This window comes from Malus domestica, chromosome 15, assembly GCF_042453785.1.
Source record: "Malus domestica chromosome 15, GDT2T_hap1".
Classification (NCBI taxonomy): Eukaryota; Viridiplantae; Streptophyta; class Magnoliopsida; order Rosales; family Rosaceae; genus Malus; species Malus domestica.
In genome coordinates, this window is record NC_091675.1 from 12698566 (window position 1) to 12722730 (window position 24165).

General features: G+C 38.5%; 2 protein-coding genes across 2 annotated transcripts; both read left to right on the forward strand.

Moving 5' to 3' along the window:
• Nucleotides 1-5517: 5517 nt before the first annotated feature.
• Nucleotides 5518-6765, forward strand: LOC139191688 (uncharacterized mitochondrial protein AtMg00810-like). Its single transcript, XM_070812684.1, has one exon. It carries the CDS (start codon nucleotides 5518-5520, stop codon nucleotides 6763-6765), a length of 1248 nt encoding a protein of 415 aa, XP_070668785.1.
• A 4185-nt stretch (nucleotides 6766-10950) lies between these two features.
• On the forward strand, nucleotides 10951-11732 carry LOC139191689 (secreted RxLR effector protein 161-like). Its single transcript, XM_070812685.1, has 3 exons — nucleotides 10951-11314; nucleotides 11459-11476; nucleotides 11644-11732. The coding sequence occupies exons 1-3, from the start codon at nucleotides 10951-10953 to the stop codon at nucleotides 11730-11732; spliced, it is 471 nt and encodes a 156-aa protein (XP_070668786.1).
• The last annotated feature ends 12433 nt before the right edge of the window (nucleotides 11733-24165 follow it).

Sequence of the window (24165 nt, forward strand, 5' to 3'; positions counted from 1 at the left end):
ATTTAGAGTTATGGCTATCATTGCACATTTTGCTCTAATCTTACACCAAATGGACATCAAGATGACATTCTTAAATGGTGACTTTGAAGAATGCATCTACATGAAGCAACTAGAGGGATTCATAGAAGAAGGGAATGAAAATTCAGTTGGGTTAAAACAAGCATCAAGACAATGGTATCTCAAGTTTCATAGAGTTGTTAAAGAGAATGGCTTTGTTGAGAATCTTTCTGATAACTGCATATACTTGAGGATCAATGGGAATAGCTTCATAATATTGGTCCTTTATGTGGATGACATACTACTTGCAACGAACACAGCTAGCTTATTGGATGAAACCAAGAAATTGTTGCAAGAAAACTTTGAAATGAAAGACCTTGGAAAGGCTTTGTATGTTCTTGGTGTTGAAATTAAAAGAGATACGAAGAATGGATCTTAATCTAATTAGAGCTTCACATTTAATTTATCACGTGCTTAAAAGATTGAAGCTAAAAGAGATTGGGATAGACTAGACTTGTAATGCTATCAGGGAATGTTTTTTTATTGAAAATAAAGTTGAAAGTAATGTAATGCTATCAGGGAATGTTTTTGATCGAAAATAAAGCTGAAAGTAATCCTGGTATGAATAGGTTTAACTATTCTGATATGATAACTTTGGTTTGTGGTGATAAGGATATTGGTTTGTACATTTTGATTAGGATTACATGATGGGAAGTAACCTAATCAAATACCACCACTAAGGATATATAATAGAGGTCCCTGCATTCACACTGATTATGCAACACAGAGAGAACAAGCCCGATTGTTTGTTAATTGCATATAGTAGTGTTGAGTGTAGAAGAGCTCTAGTTTTTCTGCTGCAATGGCTTCACAAGGTTAGTGGTTAATTGTATTTGTGATTTGCTTATTTGCTATTAAATGTATTACATTTGGTATCAAAGTCTTTCACATATCTTTTAACCCTATGTGGAAAGCACAAGAAATTATCTTCTTTCTTTTGCAGAATACAGACTGGTTCCAGTCCATAAAAAAAAAAAAAAATTATGGGCATGTATTAGTTAAAGCTCTTCTTGCTCATATGTTGTACAAAGGACTGGAACACCAGTACTTGCATTGAATATTGGAAACATGACCGATAGTTATCTATAGAAAATTATCATTCATATTTTTTTGGTTTTCAAGTGGCATAATATTTTATACGTTCTTGTTAGAATCCAACCATGTTTACTAACCACAAAGGCATGTTGATATAGTTATAGAAATTCAAACAAAACTATGATAGTATTATGATTAACAAAAAGGTTCACGAGTTCTCTTCGATTCGAAAATGTAAAGACTTGTGACATAACGTATTGGGGCATATAGATTAAAGTTTTGTGCATGTTGTGTATTCAGTTATGAACCCTAATTCCATGAGCTTGAATATGGTAGAACCCCTAACTAGAGTTAATTACAAAAAGTGGAAGCAAGATTTGGAGATAGTGCTTGGTGCCCATTGAATGAAGCAGAGCAAGCCAGATATCCAAGCATGAGAAATGGGAAAAGTCCAACAGAATTTGCTTGATGATTATTAAGAGATCAATGACCGAAGTGGTGCGTGGTGGTTTTCCAAAGACATCAAATGCATTTGACTTCTTGAAATCCATGGAAGAAAAGTACAATGAGTCAGACAAGAATGAAACTGGGAACCTTATGAATTTATAGACAACCATGAGGTATGATGGTGTTGAGAGTGTGTACAAGTATATTCTGAAAATGATTTATGTTGCTGGAAAACTAAAAACACTAGAGGTACCCATATCTAAAACTTTCCTTGTGCATGTTATTATGAATTCACTCCCTGATATATATACTCAACTCAAAGTGTCTTACAATGCTTTACGTGAGAAATGGGATGTCAATGAATTAATCTCCATCTGTGTAAGTGAGAAGGTTAGGATGAAAAAGGAGAAAATGGACAAAGAAAAGGGTGAAATGCTTAATTTTGTTCAAAGCAACAATAAGGATGTCAAGGCATCAAACTCGAATGCCATCAGGAAAGTGATAAACCAGTCTCCCACAAGAACAAGGATGTTCTATCCTTCTCCGCTCAGGATGTTCATTCCTACTCCTATACAGCTAATTGAGCAGCAGCCTAGTTCTAGTTGGTTTTGTAGTTTGTTTTCGATACTGCTTGTAATTCCTGTATTCTACTACACGTCTACTTTGTACTGCTATATATATCAATAACAATTGCCTCACTCGATTCATTGAGTTGAGTTTCAGAAATAATATCTTTCATGGTATCACGAGCCAGCGTCTTACGACAACGGTTCATCGTTTAATTTTTTTTTCTTCTACGTTCTCTTCCCAGAATGGCGTCCTCTTCTTCTACCTTTGCTGCTGCTCCCTCTGTTACGAATTTTCTTACCATAAAGCTCGATCGCAACAATTATCCCCTGGCGTGCTCAATTTCTTCCCTTGTTGCGCAGCCGCAATCTTCTCTCCTTTGTTACTGGTGAACATAAATGCCCTTCTGCTTTTCTTCCTGATGACAAAGGTACCATTACCGACACCGTTAATCCGTCGTATCTTGACTGGATCCAAACTAATCAGATGATCCTCTCTTGGATTACTAGTTCTCTTACTCCCAAGGTCCTTGCTACTATTGTCAACAAAACTGATTCGGCCTCATCTTGGTCGTCTCTTCAGGAACGCTATGCCTCTACCTCTCAGAACCGTATTATTCAAATGCGGACAGAATTGATGAATACCTCCCGTGGCGATCTCTCTATTGCCGACTATCTCGACAAGGTAAATGTTCTTGCATACAACCTTGCCCTCTCTGGAGACCTAGTTTCTGAGTCAGACTTGGTTGCCATTATTATGAGTAAGGTTGGTCCTCAGTTTGAGACCACCGTTGCTTCTGCACAAGCCCGTGATACTCCCATCACTTACACTGCCTTGGAATCTCTCATCCTTAGCGCAGAACACCGTCACACTGCTTTATCTCTTCCCTCTGACGTCGGCACTTCTGCGTTTGCTGCTGTGCGAGGTGGCCGTGGTCCATCTCGCGGCCGTGGCGGCTCGTTTCAGGGTGGCCGTGGTGGCGGCTACGCTCGTGGTTACAATGGTAATTTTTCCCAGTCTTCTTCGCCAGCACCCTCATCCCGTGGACAGCCTGCTTCCTCCAATGGCATCATCGACTCTGCTCCTGCTTCCGGTAGCTTTTCTCCTGCACCTGCGTTCTCCCCATCTGGCCGTATTCAGTGCCAGATTTGTCAGCGTTATGGTCACTCCGCTATTGATTGCTACAATCGTCTCAACATGTCATATGAAGGCAGGGTTCCTTCGTCTCGTCTTCAGGCTTATGCGGCTGCACCTCAGTCCCGTGTTGTACCTCCTGCTCCTCCTGCCTCGCCTGCTCAACCATGGCTCTTCGACTCTGGTGCCAATTCCCACATGACCAATGATGTGGGTCAGCTTTCTAATCCTCGTGAGTATCATGGAACTGATCACATTCGTGGTGTTCATGGTGGTTCAGGTTTGCACATCTCCAAAATTGGTGATTCGTTTCTTCACAGTAAACTAGCTTCTTTTCGATTACCCAATACTCTCTACTGCCCTCATGCTTCCACTAATATCATCTCTTTAAATCGTTTTGCTGCTGATAATGACTGTTTCTTCACTATCCATCCTCGTTTTTATCATGTGCAGGATTCACGGACGGGGAAGATCCTTTTCCAAGGCCCGAGTAACAATGGTCTCTATCCTTCTCAATCCTCTCATCAAACTCCTGGTGTTTTTGCTTATGTTGGTGAACGTGTCTCAGATGCCTTGTGGCACTCTAGGCTAGGTCATGTTTCTTTTTCTATTTTACAACATTTAGTGTCTGCCAATAAATTGCCAATTAAAGGCTCAATTTCTAGTAAGTTTTGTCAATTCTGTCCTTTAGGTAAAAGTCATAAATTGCCTTTTTCTCTATCTTCCTCCATGGCGTCTTCCCCTTTAGAATTAATTCACTGTGATGTTTGGATGTCTCCCTCTCTATCCATTTCTGGTTATAAGTATTATGTGATTTTTGTGGACGATTATTCTCGTTATACTTGGTTGTATCCACTACGATTAAAGTCTGATGTTTTCTCTACTTTCGTCACTTTTAAAAACCTCATTGAAAATATGTTCAGTGTTAAGATTAAAGCCTTCCAAACGGATGGTGGAGGTGAATTTGTTAATCATAATTTTTGAACATTCTTAAATCACCATGGCATCTTACATCGTCTTAACTGCCCTCATCATCCTGAACAAAATGGTGTGGCGGAACGTAAACATCGCCATATCGTTGAAACTGGCCTTACTCTCTTAGCTCAATCCGGTCTATCTACTCCCTATTGGACCGAATCTTTTCATACTTCCAATTATATTATTAACCGTTTGCCCACTCGCCTTTTAAACCATATCTCCCCGTTTGAAAAACTGTTTCAAAAACCTCCTCAATATCATTTTTTAAAAGTTTTTGGGTGTGCCTATTTTCCTTATTTACGTCCATATAATACTCACAAACTGCAATTTTGTTCCAAACGCTGTGTTTTCTTGGGTTATTCTTTAAACCATCTTGGTTATCGCTGCTTAGATCCCGCTACCGGTCGTGTCTTTCTGTCTCACCATGTCGTGTTTGATGAGCACACCTTTCCATATCGAGAGTCCATTGTTACATCGCCTTCATCGCTTTCCTCGTCTGCGGATCCAGTCCTCACCATCGGACCCTCACGATCTCCTATTGCCCCCACGCCCTCCATCCCGCAGCATTCCTCTTCCCATCCCTCAACCCTACCATCATCCCCTACCCCACGTCCTCTTCAAGTTTATACTCGTAGGCCCTCTTGCCTTACCCGTTTCCCGCCGCACACCTCTACTTCTCCTTTATCCCCCACCGCCCCTACTATTCTCCCTCCTAGTCCTTCCCTCGACACTACACTCCCCCTCTCTCCTACATCTCCGTCAGCCCCTAGAGCAACCCTACCCCCTGTTGCCCCCGCTGCATCTGTTTCATCTACTCCCGAGGTAAGTGATCCGTCTCACTCCATGGTCACTCGCAGCAAAGTTGGTGTTCGCAAACCTAATCCCAAATATGTTTTTGTTACTACTTTTTCTGATGCTTTGGTTGAGCCTACCTGTTTTAGTTAGGCAAATAAACACTTTGAATGGCGCAAAGCGATGGCTGACGAGTTTACTGCATTACAACACAGTGGTACTTGGACCTTGGTCCCATTCCACCCCACTATGAACGTTCTCCCCAACAAATGGGTCTATAAAATCAAGCGACGCTCTAATGGTTCCATCGAACGTTACAAAGCACGATTAGTAGCCAATGGGTTTCATCAACAAGAAGGTTTAGACTATGGTGAGACGTTCAGCCCCGTCGTCAATCATGCCACCATTCGACTGATTCTCTCCATTGCTATTCACTACAATTGGCCACTTTGACAACTCGATGTCCAAAATGCTTTCCTTCATGGTTCTCTAAACGAAGATGTCTATATGCGCCAACCGTCAGGTTTTGTTGACTCTCACCGTCCCACTCATGTGTACAAGTTACAACGGTCTCTATATGGCCTTAAACAAGCTCCTCGTGCATGGTTCCAATGCTTTTCCCAACACTTGGAACATTTAGGGTTTGTTTCTTCTCATGCCGACTCTTCATTGTTTACGTTCTTTGATGGCTCCGTGGTCCTTTACTTGTTAATATATGTCGATGACATCCTTAATACTGGTAATAGCACGGATCATATTGCTCGTCTAATTCAACAGCTACGCGTCCTCTTTTTCATGAAGGATCTTGGCCCCCTTCATTACTTCTTAGGCATGGAAGTTCATCGTACTGCTACCGGCCTTCATCTTACTCAAGCTAAATATATCACTGATCTTCTTACACGTACTAATATGCTGGACTGCAAGCCTATTTCGGCCCCAGCTATCAGTGGCCGACGCCTAAGCTTATCCGATGGAGAACCATTGTCTGATATTACCGAATTCCGAAGTGTTGTCGGGGCCTTGCAATATCTTCTTTTCACTCGTCCTGATATCGCCTTTACCGTCAATCAGGTTTACCAGTTCATGCACAGGCCAACCACAGTCCATTGGGTTGCGGTTAAACGCATCCTCCATTACCTTAAAGCGACTCCGAATCATGGCATTGTTTACAAACCGAGTTCTTTTCAGCTCACTGCCTATGCTGATGCGGACTATGCCGGGGATCCTGACAACCATCGTTCTACTGGTGGCTACTGTATTTTCCTTGGTGACAACCTTATCTCCTGGAGCTCCAAGAAACAACGAGGTGTCTCTCGCTTCAGCACCGAAGCTGAATACCACCAGCTTGCGTACACTGCTGCGGCGCTCTCTTGGTATCGCACCTTATTTCGAGAGCTTCATCTTCCGCTTGCTCCTCCCCGCATCTGGTGCGACAACATCAGTGCCATTTCTGTAGCCTCTAATCCCGTCTATCAACAACGCATGCGCCATGTGGAGGTGGACTATCATTATGTTCGGGAAAAGGTCACTCGCCATGAACTCACTGTTGGCTATGTCTCTTCTGTTGACCAGCTGGCTGATCTTCTTACCAAAGGTATCTCTGCTGCCTGCTTCACTTTTCTGCTGTCCAAACTACCAGTTCGTGGTCTCCCTGTCAGTTTGCGGGGGAGTGATAAACCAGTCTCCCACAAGAACAAGGATGTTCTATCCTTCTTCGCTCAGGATGTTCATTCCTACTCCTATATAGCTAATTGAGCAGCAGCCTAGTTCTAGTTGGTTTTGTAGTTTGTTTCTGATACTGCTTGTAATTCCTGTATTCTACTACACGTCTACTTTGTACTGCTATATATATCAATAACAATTGCCTCACTCAATTCATTGAGTTGAGTTTCAGAAATAATATCTTTCAGAAAGATCATAGTAGAAATGTTCACTCGTCTTCCAAATGGGTTTTTTAAACCTAATAGACCTTTGGTTTTCAAATGTTACTTTTGTAAAAAGGCTAGCCATATGAAGAGGAGTTGTCCTAAATATAAAGCATGGCTTGCTAAACAAAAAGCTAAAAAGGCTAAAAAGGTTTTTGCTTGTTTTGAAAGTAATTTGATTGATATACCTAGTAGTGCTTGGTGGCTTGACTCTAGCTCTTCCGTTCATGTTACGAACTTATTACAGGACTTCATAACAAGGAGAATTCCAAATAAAGAAGGTATTCGTTGGCAATGGGAGAAGGGTTGAAGTCAAGGCTCCAGGCACAGTTAGGCTTAATTTGGATTTTGGTTTTCAATTAGATTTGGAAAATGTCGTTTATTTACCTTTGATGAGAATGAAACTTGTTTCAATTTTAAGATTGGTTTTGTTAAGGTTTTATTTTACTATGAATAAGTTTGGCTTCAATATTTTTTTTATAAATTCTTCCCTTATTGGTACTGGATTTTTGGTTGATGGCATGTTTCAGTTTTCACTTAAGAATAATCAAGTTATATTTAATATTGAGAGCAAAGAAACAAAATCACTTTAGTCGTCGAACTTATGGCAGAAAAGGCTTTGTCATATTTCAAAACCAAGGATGGAACTCTTAGTGAAAGTGAAATCTTGCCTCCATTAAATTTTAATGATCTTGAAATTTGTGTGGAGTGCATCAAAGGAAAATTCACTAAGTCTAGGAAGGAAGGTTCCACACTAAGCAAACAACTTTTGGAACTCATTCATAGGGACAGTGGGTGGCAGAAAGAAGAAATTGTACACTTCTTGACATGCTTCAAAACATGATAAGCAAGGTAAAACTCCAGATACTGAAGATAACGAGTTACATTCTTAATAGGGTTCATATCAAAACTGTGGAAGAGACTTCTTTCGAGTTATGAGCTAGGAGAAAGCCTAGTTCAAGACACATTCATGTCTGGGGTTGCCAAGCAGAGGCAAAGATCTACAATCCTAATGGTAAGAAATTAGATTCCAAGACCATCAGTTGTTACTTTATGGGTTATGCAGACAGATCCAAGAGTTAAAGATTTTATTACCCTAATTACAGCATGAAATTCGTTAAGACTGCAAAGGCAATCTTCTTGGAACACACTAAAGGTAATGATGACTTTACTTCCAATCCAAACAAGTTCGTGTTCGAGGAAGGAGAAGATGCGGTTATCGAGAATGGGGCAGAGATTGAAGATTATAATAAAATGACTATCGTGGTTGAGAAAATCAACTAGGGTAAGAAAGTCTAACACTCTGGAAGATTTTGTTTATTTTGCTGAAAGTGAATCACACTTGTCAAAATTTGAAGATCCTAATTCATTCAAGGAAGCCATGACTAGTGGCAACTCCGACAAGTGGATTGTTGCAATGAAAAATGAATTGAGTTAGATGGAAAGCAACAATGTTTGGGAATTAGTAGAACCATTTCAGGGTATCAAACCAATAGGGTGTATGTGGGTGTTTAAGACAAAAAGAGATTTCAAATGAAGCATCGAAAGGCATAAGGCGAGGCTAGTTACAAAGTGATTTACTCAAAGAGAAGGGGTTGATTATAAAGACACGTTTAGTTCGGTATCGATGAAGGATGCATTCAGAGTTATTATGAAAATGGTGGTGCATTTTGACTTGCTTTTACATCAAATGGATGTAAAAACAACCTTCTGAAATGGTGTTTAGAAGAAGACATATACATGGCTCAACCAGAGGGTTTTATGGAGGAAGGGAAAGAACACTTAGTTTTTAAATTGAAGAAATCCATTTATGGATTAAAGCAAATGTTTATTGAAGAAATCCATTTATGGCTCAACCAGTGGTACTTAAAATTTCATCGAGTAATAAGGGAGCATGGTTTTTTTGAGAATCCCTTTTATGCATGCATTTACTTGAAAATTAGTAGGATCAACTTTATTATTTTGGTGCTCTACGTAGATGTCATTTTATTCGCCACAAGCAGCATGAGTCTCTTAGATGACACTTGCAAAACCATTTTGAAATGAAGGATTTGGGTGAGGCTGCATATGTTTTGGGTATCAAGATTAAAAGGGACAGGAAGTTAGGGTTACTAGGGTTGTCGCAGAAGGGATTAAAAGAAAAAATGTTGAAGATATTCAATATGTCAATGTGTGGAACTACAGAAATGCCGATATCCAAGGGAGACAAATTGAGTAAAGAATAGAGTCCAACAAATAACTTAGAGAAAGAAGCCATGCAAGATAAGCCATAGGCATTACTAATTGGGAGCCTAATGTATGCACAAGTTTGTGCAAGGCCTGATCTTGCTTTTACAATTAGTGTTTTGGGGAGGTTTCAGTCCAACGTTGATGAGGCACATTGGAATGTAGGTAAGAGAGCATTGAGGTACCTTCGGAGGACTAAATCACACATGTTAGTCTACAAAAGACCTGATGATCAACTGGTTCTAAAAGGATATAGTGATGCAGATTTTGAAGGTTGTCCCGATGATTTGAAGTTAACTTCTGGTTATGTATTCATGATGGGTGGTTAAGCTATCTCTTGGAGGAGTGTTAAACAAGATATAGTGGCATCGTCAACAATAATGGATGAGTACTTGTCCTGTTGTGAAGCAATTAATCAAGGAGCCTGGTTGAAGAATTTTACCAAAGGTCTCAGAATAGTCAACTTGATCTCAAGGCCAATACAACTTTATTGTGACAACAATGCAGCCATATTCTTTGCCAAGAATAACAAAAGGTCCAATGCTACCAGAATTTGGATATTAAGTTCCTTGTTGCTCGTGAGAAGGTGGTAGAGGGCTTGGTTAAAATAGATTACATGGAAACATCTTCCATGATTGCTGATCCATTAACCAAGCCAATTCCAGTGGTGGTATTTAAGAAACACATGCAGAAGATGGGGGTTTTAGAGAGCCTTGATATCGTGGACTAATGGGAGCCTATGGTTTGATTACATTATGTTCTTGTTTTCAACCTTAGTTATTTGATACATGCATTAAAGTTTACAGTTTATCTTACCTAATAAAGTAATAAACTGCTAGTTGCAGAAGTTTCCCATGTTTGCAGTTTATAGTTATGATACAATACTTTTTTTAATGTGTTATTTCGAAAACAATTTATATTTAATTGTTATTACAGAAGGCAACTTAAAGGTCTCAATGTGAGACAATGAAGAAGACGAGTTTACTAGTTTTTATTAAAGGTGGATTATAATACAAGGTGCATTACAGAAACATTCAAGCATGCATGTTGTATTAATTTTTCATGTATTGTTGGAGTTTCATGTATATGATATTTTCATGATAGTGATTCAGGGGAAAGTGATTATGTTTTAAGGACATGACTTCCTTTAGTTCTTCATAAATGCTGGCATATGACAGAAACTGTTACTGGGATTTTGTTGTTCCTATTCTCATGGCCATTGAAGTATGATTTCTTATATGGTGGCATGTGTGAAAACAAGTGTTGGCTTTAGTGGGAGAATGTAATCTAATTAGAGCTACACACTTGGTTTATCACGTGCTTAAAGGATTGAAGTCATAAGAGATTGGGATAGACTAGACTTGTAAAGCTATCAGGGAATGTTTTTTTATCTAATATAAAGCTGAAAGTAATCCTGGTATCAATAGGTTTAACTATTATGATATGATAACTTTGGTTTGTGGTGATAAGGATATTAGTTTATACAAATTGATTAGGATTACATGATGGGAAGTAACCTAATCAAATAGCACCACTAAGGATATATAATAGAGGTCCCTGCATTCACACTAATTACGCAAAAGAGAGAGAGAGAACAAGCCCATTGTTTGTTAATTGCATACAATAGTGTTGAGTGTAAATGAGCTCTAGTTTTTCTGATGCAATGGCTACACAAGGTTAGTGGTTAATTGTAATTGTGATTTGCTTATTTCCGCTATTAACTATATTACATGGATTGTTGGGGTTATCTTAAAAGGGTTACATCGACAAGGTTTTAAAAAGATTCAACATGGCTTCTTGTGGCATTACTGAAATGCCAATTTCAAAGGGTGACAAATTAAGCAAAGAGCAGTGTCGCAAGAGTGAGTTGGAAAGAAGAAACATGGAAGGCAAACCATATGCCTCTCTTGTTGGAAGCTTGATGTATGCACAAGTGTGCGCAAGACCTGATCTTGCTTTCAGTATCAGTGTTCTTGGAAGGTTCCAATCTGACGCAGGGGTGGCTCACATGAATGTAGCCAAGAGGGTATTGAGGTACCTTCAAAGAACCAAGGAACATATGCTTATTTACAGGAAAACTGATGAGCTTGTGTTAAAAGGGTATAGTGATTCAAATTTTGCTGGATGTCCAGATGACCTTAAGTCTACTTCAGGTTATATTTTCACTATGGCATGTGGTGCAATTTCGTGAAGAAGTGTGAAGCAGGCAACAGTGGCAGCCTCTACCATGGTGGCTGAATATCTCTCATTTTGTGAAACTATCAATCAAGCTATATGGTTGAAATTTTTCATTGCAGGACTTAGTGCAGTGGATTGTACTTCGAGACCAATTCAAATTTGTTGGGATAATAATGCAGCTATTTTCTTCAGCAAGAACAACAAAAGATTATCTGCAACATGGAATTTAGATATCAAATATTTGATTGCTCGACAAAAGGTTTGGTGAAGATTGATTACTAGGAGATCGGTTTTATGGTTGTAGATCCTTTAAACAAAGCAGTTCCGATTGTGGTTTTCAAGAACTATGTTGCAAGCATGGGACTGTTTGCTAGTTTTGATGATGTTAATTAGGGGAACAAGTAAATCTTCTAACGTGTTTTGTTGTTAGTCACTAGTTCACATCACTGGTATTTATGAATAAGTATTAATAAAGTTTTCTTCATTGATAAGGTTTCCCCACTAATGAAGTCTTAAAAGTCGTGTGGTTGTTTCGAAGTTTTCCCTCTAGATGTACAACTTTAATTATGACAGTATGCGTATATTTTATTATGCAAATGGTTTTGACAATATTATGATGTTGGAAATTTGAATAGTTTGAGTAGAAATTTCTTTGTCCCACATTGGCCATTTCCAAAAGATTTTATCACTTTATAAGGTTTTGTCCTTTATAGAAAGTGATTGGAGTAATAGGCCTGGAGAATAAAATTGGGTTCATCCTTGGGGTTGGGCTTTGGGGTGCACTAATTAATTGGTAATTAATTGTAATTAATATATAATTAATTATCAAAAGACTCATCCTTTCAGATGAAATCTGAAGAGTTCAGAAAGAACACAGAACAAAGCACCCCTCTGGAGAAGATGTATCCCAACAGACACATCCCATTCTCATACCTGTTGCGAACAAGCATCCTTCTATTATATATACATCCATTTGCATGGCATTTAAGACACAAAAAAATCAATATTCTTCTTCTACAATCTCAAACATCCTTTTTGAGATAACCACACAAAAGTTCACCAGAAGTTAAATTTTCTGGTGCTGGAATCCTAACTTGATCGTTGAATCCTGGTGAAGCAGACGTCTGTAGAACTACAAGCACTGAGTAGGGATGAATTTCTGTTTCAAGGATATTGCGGTACGCAAGCCTCGATCTTCAATCTTTCTATTTTAAATTATTTCGTTGTTCATACTCTATTCAATATTTATTCGTATTTATTATTTATTAGCATATATAAAATTATCACAGATTATTGACATATATCCAACAATCTTGAAACAGAAATTCGATGGATCAACAATCTGTAAATATGAATGGCGCTGTGCCAAAATACTCTGAAAAGCCTGAGAAGTTCAAAGGGTTGGACTTCAAGAGATGGAAACAGAAGATGTTGTTCTTCCTGACAACAATGAATGTCGCTCATGTTGTCAAGGAAGAAGCTCCGAAGTCTAATGAGAATCCAATGACGAAAGAAACTATCATGGTAATCAAAGCTTGGAATCATTATGAGTTTTGTTGCAGGAATTATATTCTGAATAGTTTGGATGACAATCTCTACGACATTTATTCTCCGTGTAAGACAGCGAATGAGTTGTGGGAATCCTTGGAGAAAAAGTATAAGATTGATGATGCCGGTTCAAAGAAATTTGTTATCGGTAAGTTTCTCAAATATACAATGGTGGATTCCAAATCTGTTGTTTCTCAAGTCGAAGAAATCCAGAAATTGATGTATGAACTGCACTCCGAGGGATGCGAGATCAATGAGCATTTCCAAGTTGGGGCGATAATTGAAAAATTTGCCAACTTCGTGGAATGACTTCAAAATTTATCTCAAGCACAAGCGTCGTGAGATGAATATGGAGGATTTGATCATGAGGCTACAAGTGGAAGAAGACCACAGAAAGGCCGATCATTCTGGAGGGTTTACTGCCATTGAAGCCAATGCAAATTATGTTGAGGGAGGAAACTCCAAGGCCAAGCCGAAGAAGAATAAGGCTCTGAAAACCAAGCAGTTTGTACAATCTGCTCTTGCTCCCAAAGGCAAGAAAAGATTAAGGGCGCATGCTATGTGTGTGGCAAATCTGGTCACAAGGCACAAGATTGTTATCATCGCAAGGATGGAAATCATGTCAACGGAAACAACAACAACCATGCTAACATGGCAACCACCAATGGAGAATTGGCTGCTGCTGTGTCCGAGGTCAACATGGTCTCAAATGTCAGTGAATGGCTGTTAGATACTGGTGCTACTAAGCACATCTGCACTGACAAAAATCTATTCACTGAATACCATCCTGCTACCCATGGAGAAAAGCTGTATATGGGCAATTTTGCCTTATCTGCGATGGAGGGCAAAGGCAAAGTGGTACTCAAATTCACATCTGGAAAGAGTCTCACCTTGCTGAATGTGCTGCATGTTCCTGAAATAAGGAGGAACTTGGTTTCTGGACCTATTCTAATTGCTAAGGGCTTTAAACTTGTAATGGAATCCAACAAATTCCTACTTACCAAGGGTGGGATGTTTGTTGGAAAGGGTTATGTGGCTGATAGCCTCGTGAAACTCAATGTAATTGCCATTGATGATGCTAATAAAATAAATGCTTCTACTTATATTGTTGAGTCTTCTAATATTTGGCATGCTAGATTAGGACATGTTAATTTTCGTTCCATACATAGAATGGTTAAATTAGACTTATTACCTAAATTCAAAATTGATTTTAATCATAAGTGTGAAACATGTATTGAATCGAAATTTGCTAAGCAAACGAGAAAGTCAATTCTGGAAAGATCAAATGAATTACTTGGATTAATTCATAGTGATCTTTGTGACTTTAAATCCACACCAACTCGTGGAGGAAAGAATTATTATGTCACTTTTATTGATGATTGCAGTAAGTATTGCTATATTTATTTGATTCATAGCAAGGACGAAGCTTTGAATATGTTTAAGACATATAAAGCAGAAGTTGAAAATCAACTAGAGAGAAAAATCAAAGCACTTAGATCCGATAGAGGATGAGAGTATGAGTCTACTGCCTTCTCAGATTTTTGTGCACAACATGGAATTATACATCAAACAACGGCTCCATACACACCACAACAAAATGGTGTTTCCGAAAGAAAAAATAGAACATTCAAAGATATGATTAATTCCATGTTAAATAGTTCAGGGCTTCCACATAGTTTGTGGGTGAAGCTTTACTTACTGCAAATACCATATTGAATAAGGTTCATTTAAAGAAGATTGACGAGTCACCTTATGAACTATGGAAAGGACATAGACCACTTATAAAACCCTCAAAGTGTGGGGTTGCTTAGCAAAGGTGCAAGTTCCGTTACCAAAAAGAACGAAACTAGGACCTAAAACTATTGATTGTGTATTCATTGGATATGCAAATAATAGTGCTGCTTACAGGTTCCTTGTTGTAAAATCTTCGATTTCTGACATACATGTCAACACTATATTAGAATTAGCGGATGCGGAATTCTTTGAGGATATATTTCCTTACAAAGAAAAGGAATCTGGTTCTAATACAAAGAAGGTTCATGATCATAGTCATGATGAAGCCTCTTCTTCTGGTGTCCAAGGAAATGATGTGGAACCAAGAAGAGGAAAAAGAATCGAAGTTTCTAAAAACTTTGGACCATATTTCATTGCTTTCTTGTCGGAGAATAAACCTAGAACTTTTAAAGAAGCAATGTCTTCTTCTGAGGCTCCTTTATGGAAGGAAGCAATTAAAAGTAAAATGGAATCCATTATGAAAAATAACACATGGGAATTGGTTGATTTACTTCCCGGTAGTAAACAAATTGGCCATAAATGGATTTTCAAGAAGAAACTTAAGGCGGATGGAACCATTGATAAGTTCAAGGCACGTTTAGTAGCCAAAGGTTATCGCCAAAAAGAAGGGTTGGATTATTTCGACACCTATTCTCCAGTTTCTCGCATAACGTCAATTAGGACGTTAATAGCGATTGCGGCTGTATACAACTTTGATATACATCAAATGGATGTAAAAACAGCATTTTTAAATGGAGAACTAGATGAAGAAATATACATGGAACAACCTGAATGGTTTGTGCTTAAAAGACAAGAAAGCAAAGTGTGCAAATTAGTTAACTCATTATATGGACTTAAACAAGCACCAAAACAATGGCACGAGAAATTTGATCATACTTTGTTGACACATGGGTTCAAAATAAATGAATCTGATAAATATGTCTACATTAAGAGTAATGATAAAACTTGTGTTATTGTCTGCTTGTATGTGGATGATATGCTCATAATGGGAAGCGATAAAGATGTAATAAACAAAACAAAGAAAATATTGAATTCAAGTTTTGACATGAAAGACTTAGGTCAAGCCGATGTCATTTTAGGAATTCAAATTAAGAGAAATAGTGAAGGATATGTCCTTACACAATCCCATTATGCAGAAAAAATAGTACAAAGGTTTGGTCAATTTGACTGCAAACCAGCTGCAACTCCTTTTGATGTTGGATGCAAGTTGGAGAAAAATAAAGGCGATGCCATATCTCAACTTGAATATTCTCAAGTAATTGGAAGTCTCATGTACTTGATGAATTCAGTAGGCTTAGTAGATATACAAGTAATCTAGCATAAGAGCATCGGGATGCTTTAGTACGAGTGTTAAGGTATTTGAAAAATACACTTGACTACGGATTACACTACATTACACTACACAAAATATCCACATGTTGTAGAAGGCTTCAGTGATGCCAATTGGATTCTGACACTACAGAATCCAAGTCGACAAGTGGATATGTTTTTACCTTGGGAGGTGCAGCAATATCTTGGAAATCCTCTAAATAGAAATGTATAGCTCGGTCCACCATGGAGTTCAAGTTTATAGCTTTAGACTTGGCTGGCGAAGAAGCCGAATGGCTCAAAAATTTTCTGGAGGATATTCCAATGTGGCCAAAGCCGGTAACGACTATATGTATACATTGTGATGGTATGGCCGTGCAATTAAGGGCCAAAAGTCATGTATACAATGGGAAGTCACGTCACATCAGACGTCGACATAATACTCTTAAAAAGTTGCTCTCCAATGGAATAATATCCATTGATTATGTAAAGTCAAAGGAAAATATAGTTGATCCTTTGACAAAAGGCCTACCAAGAGAGCAAATATTATTTACATCGAGGTGATCGGATCATATTTATATATATTTTTACTTCGAATTCTCTCGTCTTTTCTTAGTTAGTTCCTTATATTTTTGAGCTATTTACGTTATTTTTGTGTTTATAGGATTTGTTATGCAAAGAAAATAAAAATAGAACAAGTGAAATTTTATGTAATAACTTCGTCAAGATTGTATTCCATTAAAATAAGTTGGAAATAAGTACATAGAGTAATTAACGTCTTTCCTATCTAGCCAAAAACATAAACTGAAAAGTAATTTAATGAAAAACTCATTTTCGATATGTTTGTGTGAAATTTGCATGCAGGATCTCTTTATTCAGAGTTTGCAGTCAGTGGGATTATATACTGAAAGTCTTAAAGAGCTACTGGAGGTTATACAGGGACATTATGCTTCATCAAATGAAGTTGATGTAGAAGACTTAAATCTTCCAGGTTTAATTGAGCTGGAGAACGTGACTGACACGGGTAAAGAAGCTGCCTTTGCAGCTGGAACAAAAAAAAGGAATAAAAAATGAAAAAAAAGAGAATCCAAGAAGGTGGGCAGCTGGAGGGAGCGAAGTGGGAGACAGCGTGCAAACAGAGGTGGGGAAAAGAATAAAGAAAAGAAGTTAGGGAGGACAGAAGGAGGCGCGGGGAGCGCTAGGAATAAAGAGAGACGGGAGCACGAGAAGCAGGAGAGAGGTCAGAGGGCAGGTGAGAGGGCAGTTCAGAGGGCAGGACAGGCGGGGTGACAGAAGTGAGCGCAGGAAACCGAGCGGGGATGTGAGCTGAAGGTGCTGGCGGGCAGAGGAGAGCATAGGCGTGAGGAGCAGAGAGAAGACACGGGAAAAGGGGGAGAAGCAGAAAAAAATGGAAAGAAAAATGTAGAGAGAAAGAGAGAAAGAGAGGAGGCGCTAACAGGAGGTCAGGGCGCGGAAAGAAAGAAGGGCTGCCTTCGGCAGCGTGAAGATCAGAGAGCACAGAACCAAGCGTGAGCAACACAGAGAGCAAAGTTTCACTCCATTTTTCTTGGTTTTATCTTCTCAAACCCATGTTTTACTTTTGGTTCAATTTGATAATAATGTGTAATTAAATTTATTTTGGCTAGAGGTTAATTCAAAGCCATGACTATGTTTGTAATATGAATTGATTACCTTCAGTTGTGATTTATGAGTTGTGATTTAATTTGCTTAACTGCTTGATTGATAACTTATTTTTGTATGTCGATTAAGAATGCATACTTAATTTACATGCATGAATTTGATGCTAGAATATAAGTGAATTTCACCTAATCGTTATAAACTTATATTCACAAGTAGTGAAGGTTGCTAGTCACAATCACGTTAAGTAAATTCTTGGCAAGAGTATCATGCTTTTCATAGTTACGAATGCCTCGTCAATGCTTATAGTTTTCACAGAGTTTAATGATCTTTGATTGTATCTCTATTGTGCTTTTCACGTAGAGGACTTTTGAAGAATGTTTTGAATTGTTGTATGCGTTTTTCCGTCCAATTCAATAACTTAGGGAAAACTTGAAGATTAAAAAAGTGCTGTTCACGGTTAATCTGAAGTATTGAGATTCACAATTTATTGAAAGAACAACTGAAAATCAATTTAGGTTGCATATGTGTCATGTGTGGAGAAAAACCCTCTAGCTAGTCCGTCACCTATCATTTCACCTTAATTTCATGTTTTTGTCAATTCTGTAATTTATTTAAGTTTAATTTACTTTTCGTCAAAACCAAACCCCCCATTATTAAATTATTTTATTTAGTTAGTTTTCATTGTTGTTAGTCTTTTAATTCAATTTCCGTCCATTGCAGTTCCTAGTGTCTAATTTGATTGTTTTCATTATTTTGAGTCATCCTAAGTGTGTTTCGAGTTATTAAAGTTTTTAGCCTAGTTTTGTGTCCTTGAGTCTTATTTAATATTTTTAAATTAATTTAGAATAGATTAGCAATCCCTCCTAATCCCCGGCCTACAACGATACCCTACTTATATACTTTACTACATTTGATAAAAAGAGGGTTTAATTTGTGTGTCAAGTAATTTTACGCATCAAATTTTGGCGCCGTTGCCGGGGATTAGCAACTTTGCTAATCCCTTTATTTTTGTTTTTGTTTATGTTTATATTGGTTTTTGTGTATTTTACTTTTGATATTTGATTTATTTTTCTTTCTTTGATTTTAGGTACAAATGGAGCGAGACATGGCACTTGCGACCATTCAAGCTCAATTGGCACAGCTCACTGCTCAATTGACTCATAATGCCGAACGGACCACAATGCCAAGTGTCCCTACATTTGATGTGCCCTATGGGCAAGGATATCAAAGTCCTCAATTTTCTGCAAATGAAGATGTTTGGGGATATCAAGGCCATAACCAATCAAGAGGCAACATGTTTTCCAACGCTTACAATTCGGCTTGGAGAGATAATTCAGATTATATGTGGGATGAACCTCAACAATTTCAACAAGGTGGATATTGGCAGCAAGACGAGTTCTATTCAAGACCTATGCAGCCACCACAGCATCCCCCACAACAATTCCAATCAAATCAAAGTATGCCCGTGAATTATAATGAAATTCTTGAAGGACTAATTTCTGTGGCGCAGGGTTTACGAAAAGAAGAACAATTGCCGCCATCGGAAGAGTTCTATCAGTGGCCATATGAACCGTCACAGCCACCACAACAATCAACCCAATTCAATTCAGGTACATCCTTGGATAATGATACACTTAATAAGTTACTCACCTCTTTGAATCAGAGAATAGAAAATCAAAACCAGGAGATGCAAGACCGAGTCAAAAGAGTGGACGAATTGGAGATGCAAGTTGGGCAGATTGTGGAATTCATGGCACAGATTCGAGATCAAAGCGAACTTTCCAACTCAAACATTGCAAATTCAAAGGCAGAAGTTGAAATCGATGAAGCCATCACTTTGGAAGGTGACATGAAGGATGAAGCTGTCCCATAACCATCCAAACACAGCCCGAACATGGATGAATTGCTGCTGCAAGCAGAAGAGGAGGAGGACGACCTGGGCAGTTTAAAAGAATTCTTGCTGCAAGCTCCTCAAATCCCTATGTCATCCAACTCAGGTGAGGAAGTTCTAAATTCACTTCATTCTAACATTATTCCACCGAATGTCCTTTGTCCTTGCAGGTTTTTTATTCCAAATTTCAAAGAGAGTGAAAAAGACATTGTGGAAGCTCTTCCAAAGGTGCAAAGTGATATCCTAATTCTTGGTGCACCAAAACAAATTCCCGATGGTATTGAAATGTTCAAAGAACCTTGCACACCAAGAAAAGGGATTCAAGAGAATGAAGTGGTTGAAGCATATCAAGAATACATCCAAGAGGCTGTGCATGAGACAATCAAGCCCAAAGTAGTTGAGTTTGATGACACGGGACACGCCACAACCATCATAGTAAACCTGGCCAAGTTCAAAGTCCCAGAAATGTTCACAAATGTGGTGTTTGTCATTGAGTTTGTGTCGGAAAAAGAAAGTAAACCATCTTCTCCAATTTTAATTTTAATTTATACTAACATGTTTTTGATTTTGATGATTCAGGCACCCACTCTTGAATTTAAACCATTGCCGAATCATTTCAAGTATCACCTCCCATTAAAAGATAAATTCCATGCTTTGGAGCCGAGTGGAGTTTAAAGGAAAGATTCGTCCGGCTAAAGACGTTAAATCAAGCGCTTCTTGGGAGGCAACCCAAGCATTCAACGAAGGGAGACTTTGGAATCGCTAACCAAATCAGATTTGCATTCTTACACCCTTATCTTTACTGCTTTCATTTTGTTTTGTTCAGTTAGTTGTGTTATTTGGTTGATTTCTGTGAGTTTGTGTTATTTAGTTTAAGTGTGGGGGAAGGTTAAACAAAGTCTTTTTACATTGATTTACATATTTTACATTGATTTAAAAAAAAAAAAACATAAAAGTAAAAATATTTTACAATGATGTGTAAACTAATATCATTCATTGGTCAGGTGGGGCTTCAGTAGTCGGCGGAGCTTCAGCAGTCGGCGGGGCCACGGAAGGAGGAGGTATCGGAGGTTGATCAGCTGGAGCTTCACTACGCGGTGCCACCCCAGAAGACGAAGGCAGATGCTGTTGGAACAAACCCACAAACCTCCGGTGATCAAGTAAAATCTGACCATCAGTTTCCTGCAGCTGGTCAATTTTCCTCTTCATGTTTGTGGCATAACTGTGTGCAAGCTTATGCAATTGTTTATTTTCATGCTTGAGTCCTCTAATCTCCTCTTTGAGACTCTGTATTTCAGCCGCCAACGATTCAACGTGACGGGTTCGAGCATATAGGCGTTGGGCCATGTTGGACACAGAACCAGCACACTGCACGCTAAGAGCCAGAGACTCCTTAACCGCCAATTCATCAGACCGTCTAGCGAGCAGTCTGTTATCTCTGGGGGTGACAAGGTTCCGGGCCACCACCGCAGCTGTCATATCATTTTTCATCACCGAATCCCCTACGGTAAGGGGACCGGTAGGGGATATGAAGGATGGGCGCCATATGTTGTCTGGTGAAGGCGGAGCTGCCTCTTCACCAAGGTTCAAGTCAAAACGACGATCGGAAGGGCCAGACATTTTCAGAGGTGGTGAAGAAAGAAGAGAGGAGGACTGATCAAGATTAAACAAGTGCAAGAAGGGAGTGTTTACAGGAGGGAGCTCAAGTGTGTTGTGGAACAAAATTAGCGCCTCTATAAAAAGAAGAAATCAAATAGGCGCTCCTCAGAAATTGAAGAGGCGTCATCTCGCAAATCGAAGAGTCGGGGCTCCGTTCTCAAACGCCTGATTCTTTTCTCAAAAGAGGAGTTTCCTTTCTCAAAAGCCGGATTCTTTTCTCAAAAGAGGCGTTTCATTTCTTAAAAGTTGGGCTTGCTCAGAAACCACAAACCGAACCATGGATTTCAAAAGATCAATTTGTCCAGACATGTCGTCACTCGTCACACGCAAATTACTTTGCAAAAATCTCGGGCAGTTTGTCGAAGCACCAATTCAGAAATCGAAGAGGGAAATTCAACAGTCAAAGACACGCTAGCTTTCTCAAAAGCTGGGCTTCAACCCACGGGCAAATCTTCTTTTCCAGATTTATCCGCACGTGTCACATGCTACCTCTACAATCGACGATGCTCAGAGCTCGAAGCGCCGATTCCAGATACCAATGAGGAATCTGCTTTGCAGAAATCACGAATTGTTGGTCGAAAATTTATGGTGAAGTGGGAAAGCACGTTGCACTGTTCTTTTACTCGTGTCGGTAACCCTGGGATAATTGAACAGTACCTCTACCAGCCATTAAGAAAATTCTATAAATGTTAAACTTCATTGCAAAGTAACCTCACTCAAACCTTCTTCATCTCCGAAAATGCATCCCCAAAGAATCCTCCTAAGTTACTCTGTGTTCCTCATTCCTTGGGATACTCCTGCGAACAACACATTCAAAGCAAAAGTATTTCATATCTTAAAGGTTGAAAGCAAGAGTATCTCATATCATGCTTTCTCCCTGTCCTTTCTCCAGCCAGCACTTGCTCTCGAGTACTCATCATCTTGTGTTTCCTCTTCGTCTCTTACTTAAGAGGGAAGTGAAGATGATACCTCGAAGCATGTGGAGACAACGTGCTGATTCATCCTCAACTAAGGACAAGGAGAAAGAGAGCAAGAGGTGGGCACTTGGAAAGATTGAAGAAATAAACAGACCAACACCTCTCCCTCGTGCCTGCCCGTTGTGCAGAAGAAACAAGCAGAGAAGAATGCAGCTCGTACAATCAACCCAACACAAGGAGTCCGAGCTGAAGAACTAGAGAAGCTGCCACATCTGCTTGGAGAACAAATAAGGAACAACAACATCGCCAAAGAGCAAAGCCTCGCCGTACAATATCATCAAATCATCACTTGCAAGTAAAAAGCTAAGTGTCACCCTGTTCAAGAGGAAAGCTGTGGAAAGTCAACAAGCACGACCAATGATCACTTATTAGTTCTATTCATTGTCTTTTATCGTGATTTTCAATTTTTCGTTTGCAATTTTTTTTATATTTTCTTGTGTTACTAAACTGAATTATTTCTTTTCTTTGCAGGAACTTTTGGTTATTTCCACCCTTGAAGTTGATTGCAGAATTTTAGCTTGGGGGTCATCACTTGGTTTTACTGCAAACTAGGGAAGTTTTCAGTCCAATTGCTTTATGTTGTTTCTTATTATTTATTTATTTTATTTTATTTTTAATTGCATTATAGTGTTTTCTGACATTGGGGACAATGTCCAGTTTAAGTGTGGGGGTAGACATCTCTAGAATTTCATTTGTTTCCGTGTTGTTGCTTTTTGTTTTCTTAATTAGTTTTGTTTTCTTTAAAAAAAAAACTCGGAAAATTTAAAAATCCAAAAATATTATCTTGTTTCCCTTATTGTTTTTAATTAGATTTTTGTTAGTTTCCCGACCCAATGATATAATTGGATCAAATTTGAACCATGATCATCAAGAACTTAGTTAACATGTGTTTTGTGAAATTCCTAATTCTCTTGTTAGTTTTGTACATGTTTGATCATCTTTGAAAAACCAAATTCACATAGCCTTGTTGATGTGAAACTAAAGTATGAATTAAAGCTTCATATGTGAATTTAGTGACCATATATATCCTATGTGAGTTTTTGAGCCTATTGAAAGTGTGTGCATTTTTCATACACTCCTATTCTTTCATGTGTGATGAACTTATGTGAGATACATCTCTAGAACTTGCGTAACGATCTTTCGAAATGTTTGTCATTGATTGCATGAACTTGGAAATGATAGAGGCATTAGGTTTACCACTATGGCCCAAATAACCATGTTTCCCAAATGAAAATGATATCATTAGATTGCCAATTTGAGCCGTGTATGTTGAGCCTTTTATTTCTTATCACCAGATATGTCTACCCTTATACCTGAAACAGTTTTCCTTCCCTTTCCAAGCAAGCTTGTGAGCAATGTGAGATTGTCTTATGAGAAATGTTTGTGAAGTACTTTGAAGGTGTTTGGCAAAAGAATAAGTGTGGGGGTATTTCATGTTTGTTTTTAAAATAAAAAAAAAGAAAAAGAAAAAAGAAAAAGAGAGATTGTATACAAAGAAAATATAAAGTTTTTAAAGTTTCAGTTTAAGGGTGTGGTTGGAGGTGCTAGAAGAATCGCTGGAAAAATTGAGTTCTTATAAATCTAAACAAAAGAATTGCTTGCAATGTAACTTGGAACTTGTGTTTACCTATTCTTTCATTTCAATAACCCTCTCCCTAAACCTCATTACATCCAATAAAAGTCCTCTTGATTTAAGTTTTGCAATTATGATTGTGGAGATGAGATCTTTATGCAAGCTTATGGTAGAAATTTCACATTTGATTCTTTGAGCGAAACACATTTAAACTAAACACATGTGTGATTGAGTGCATATCCCGTGAGAAGGTCGCTAGTTTGCATATGATGATTTTAAAAATAAAAACTTGAAATTGCATTAGCATGGCTATCTCACACACTACACTTCAAGGATGATTTAAAGATTACTGCTAATATTTGAATAAGGAAGATGAACTTGGATTAGTTCCTTGATGCTAGCTATGGTTCTTGATGATTTGTTTTCTTAAATGAA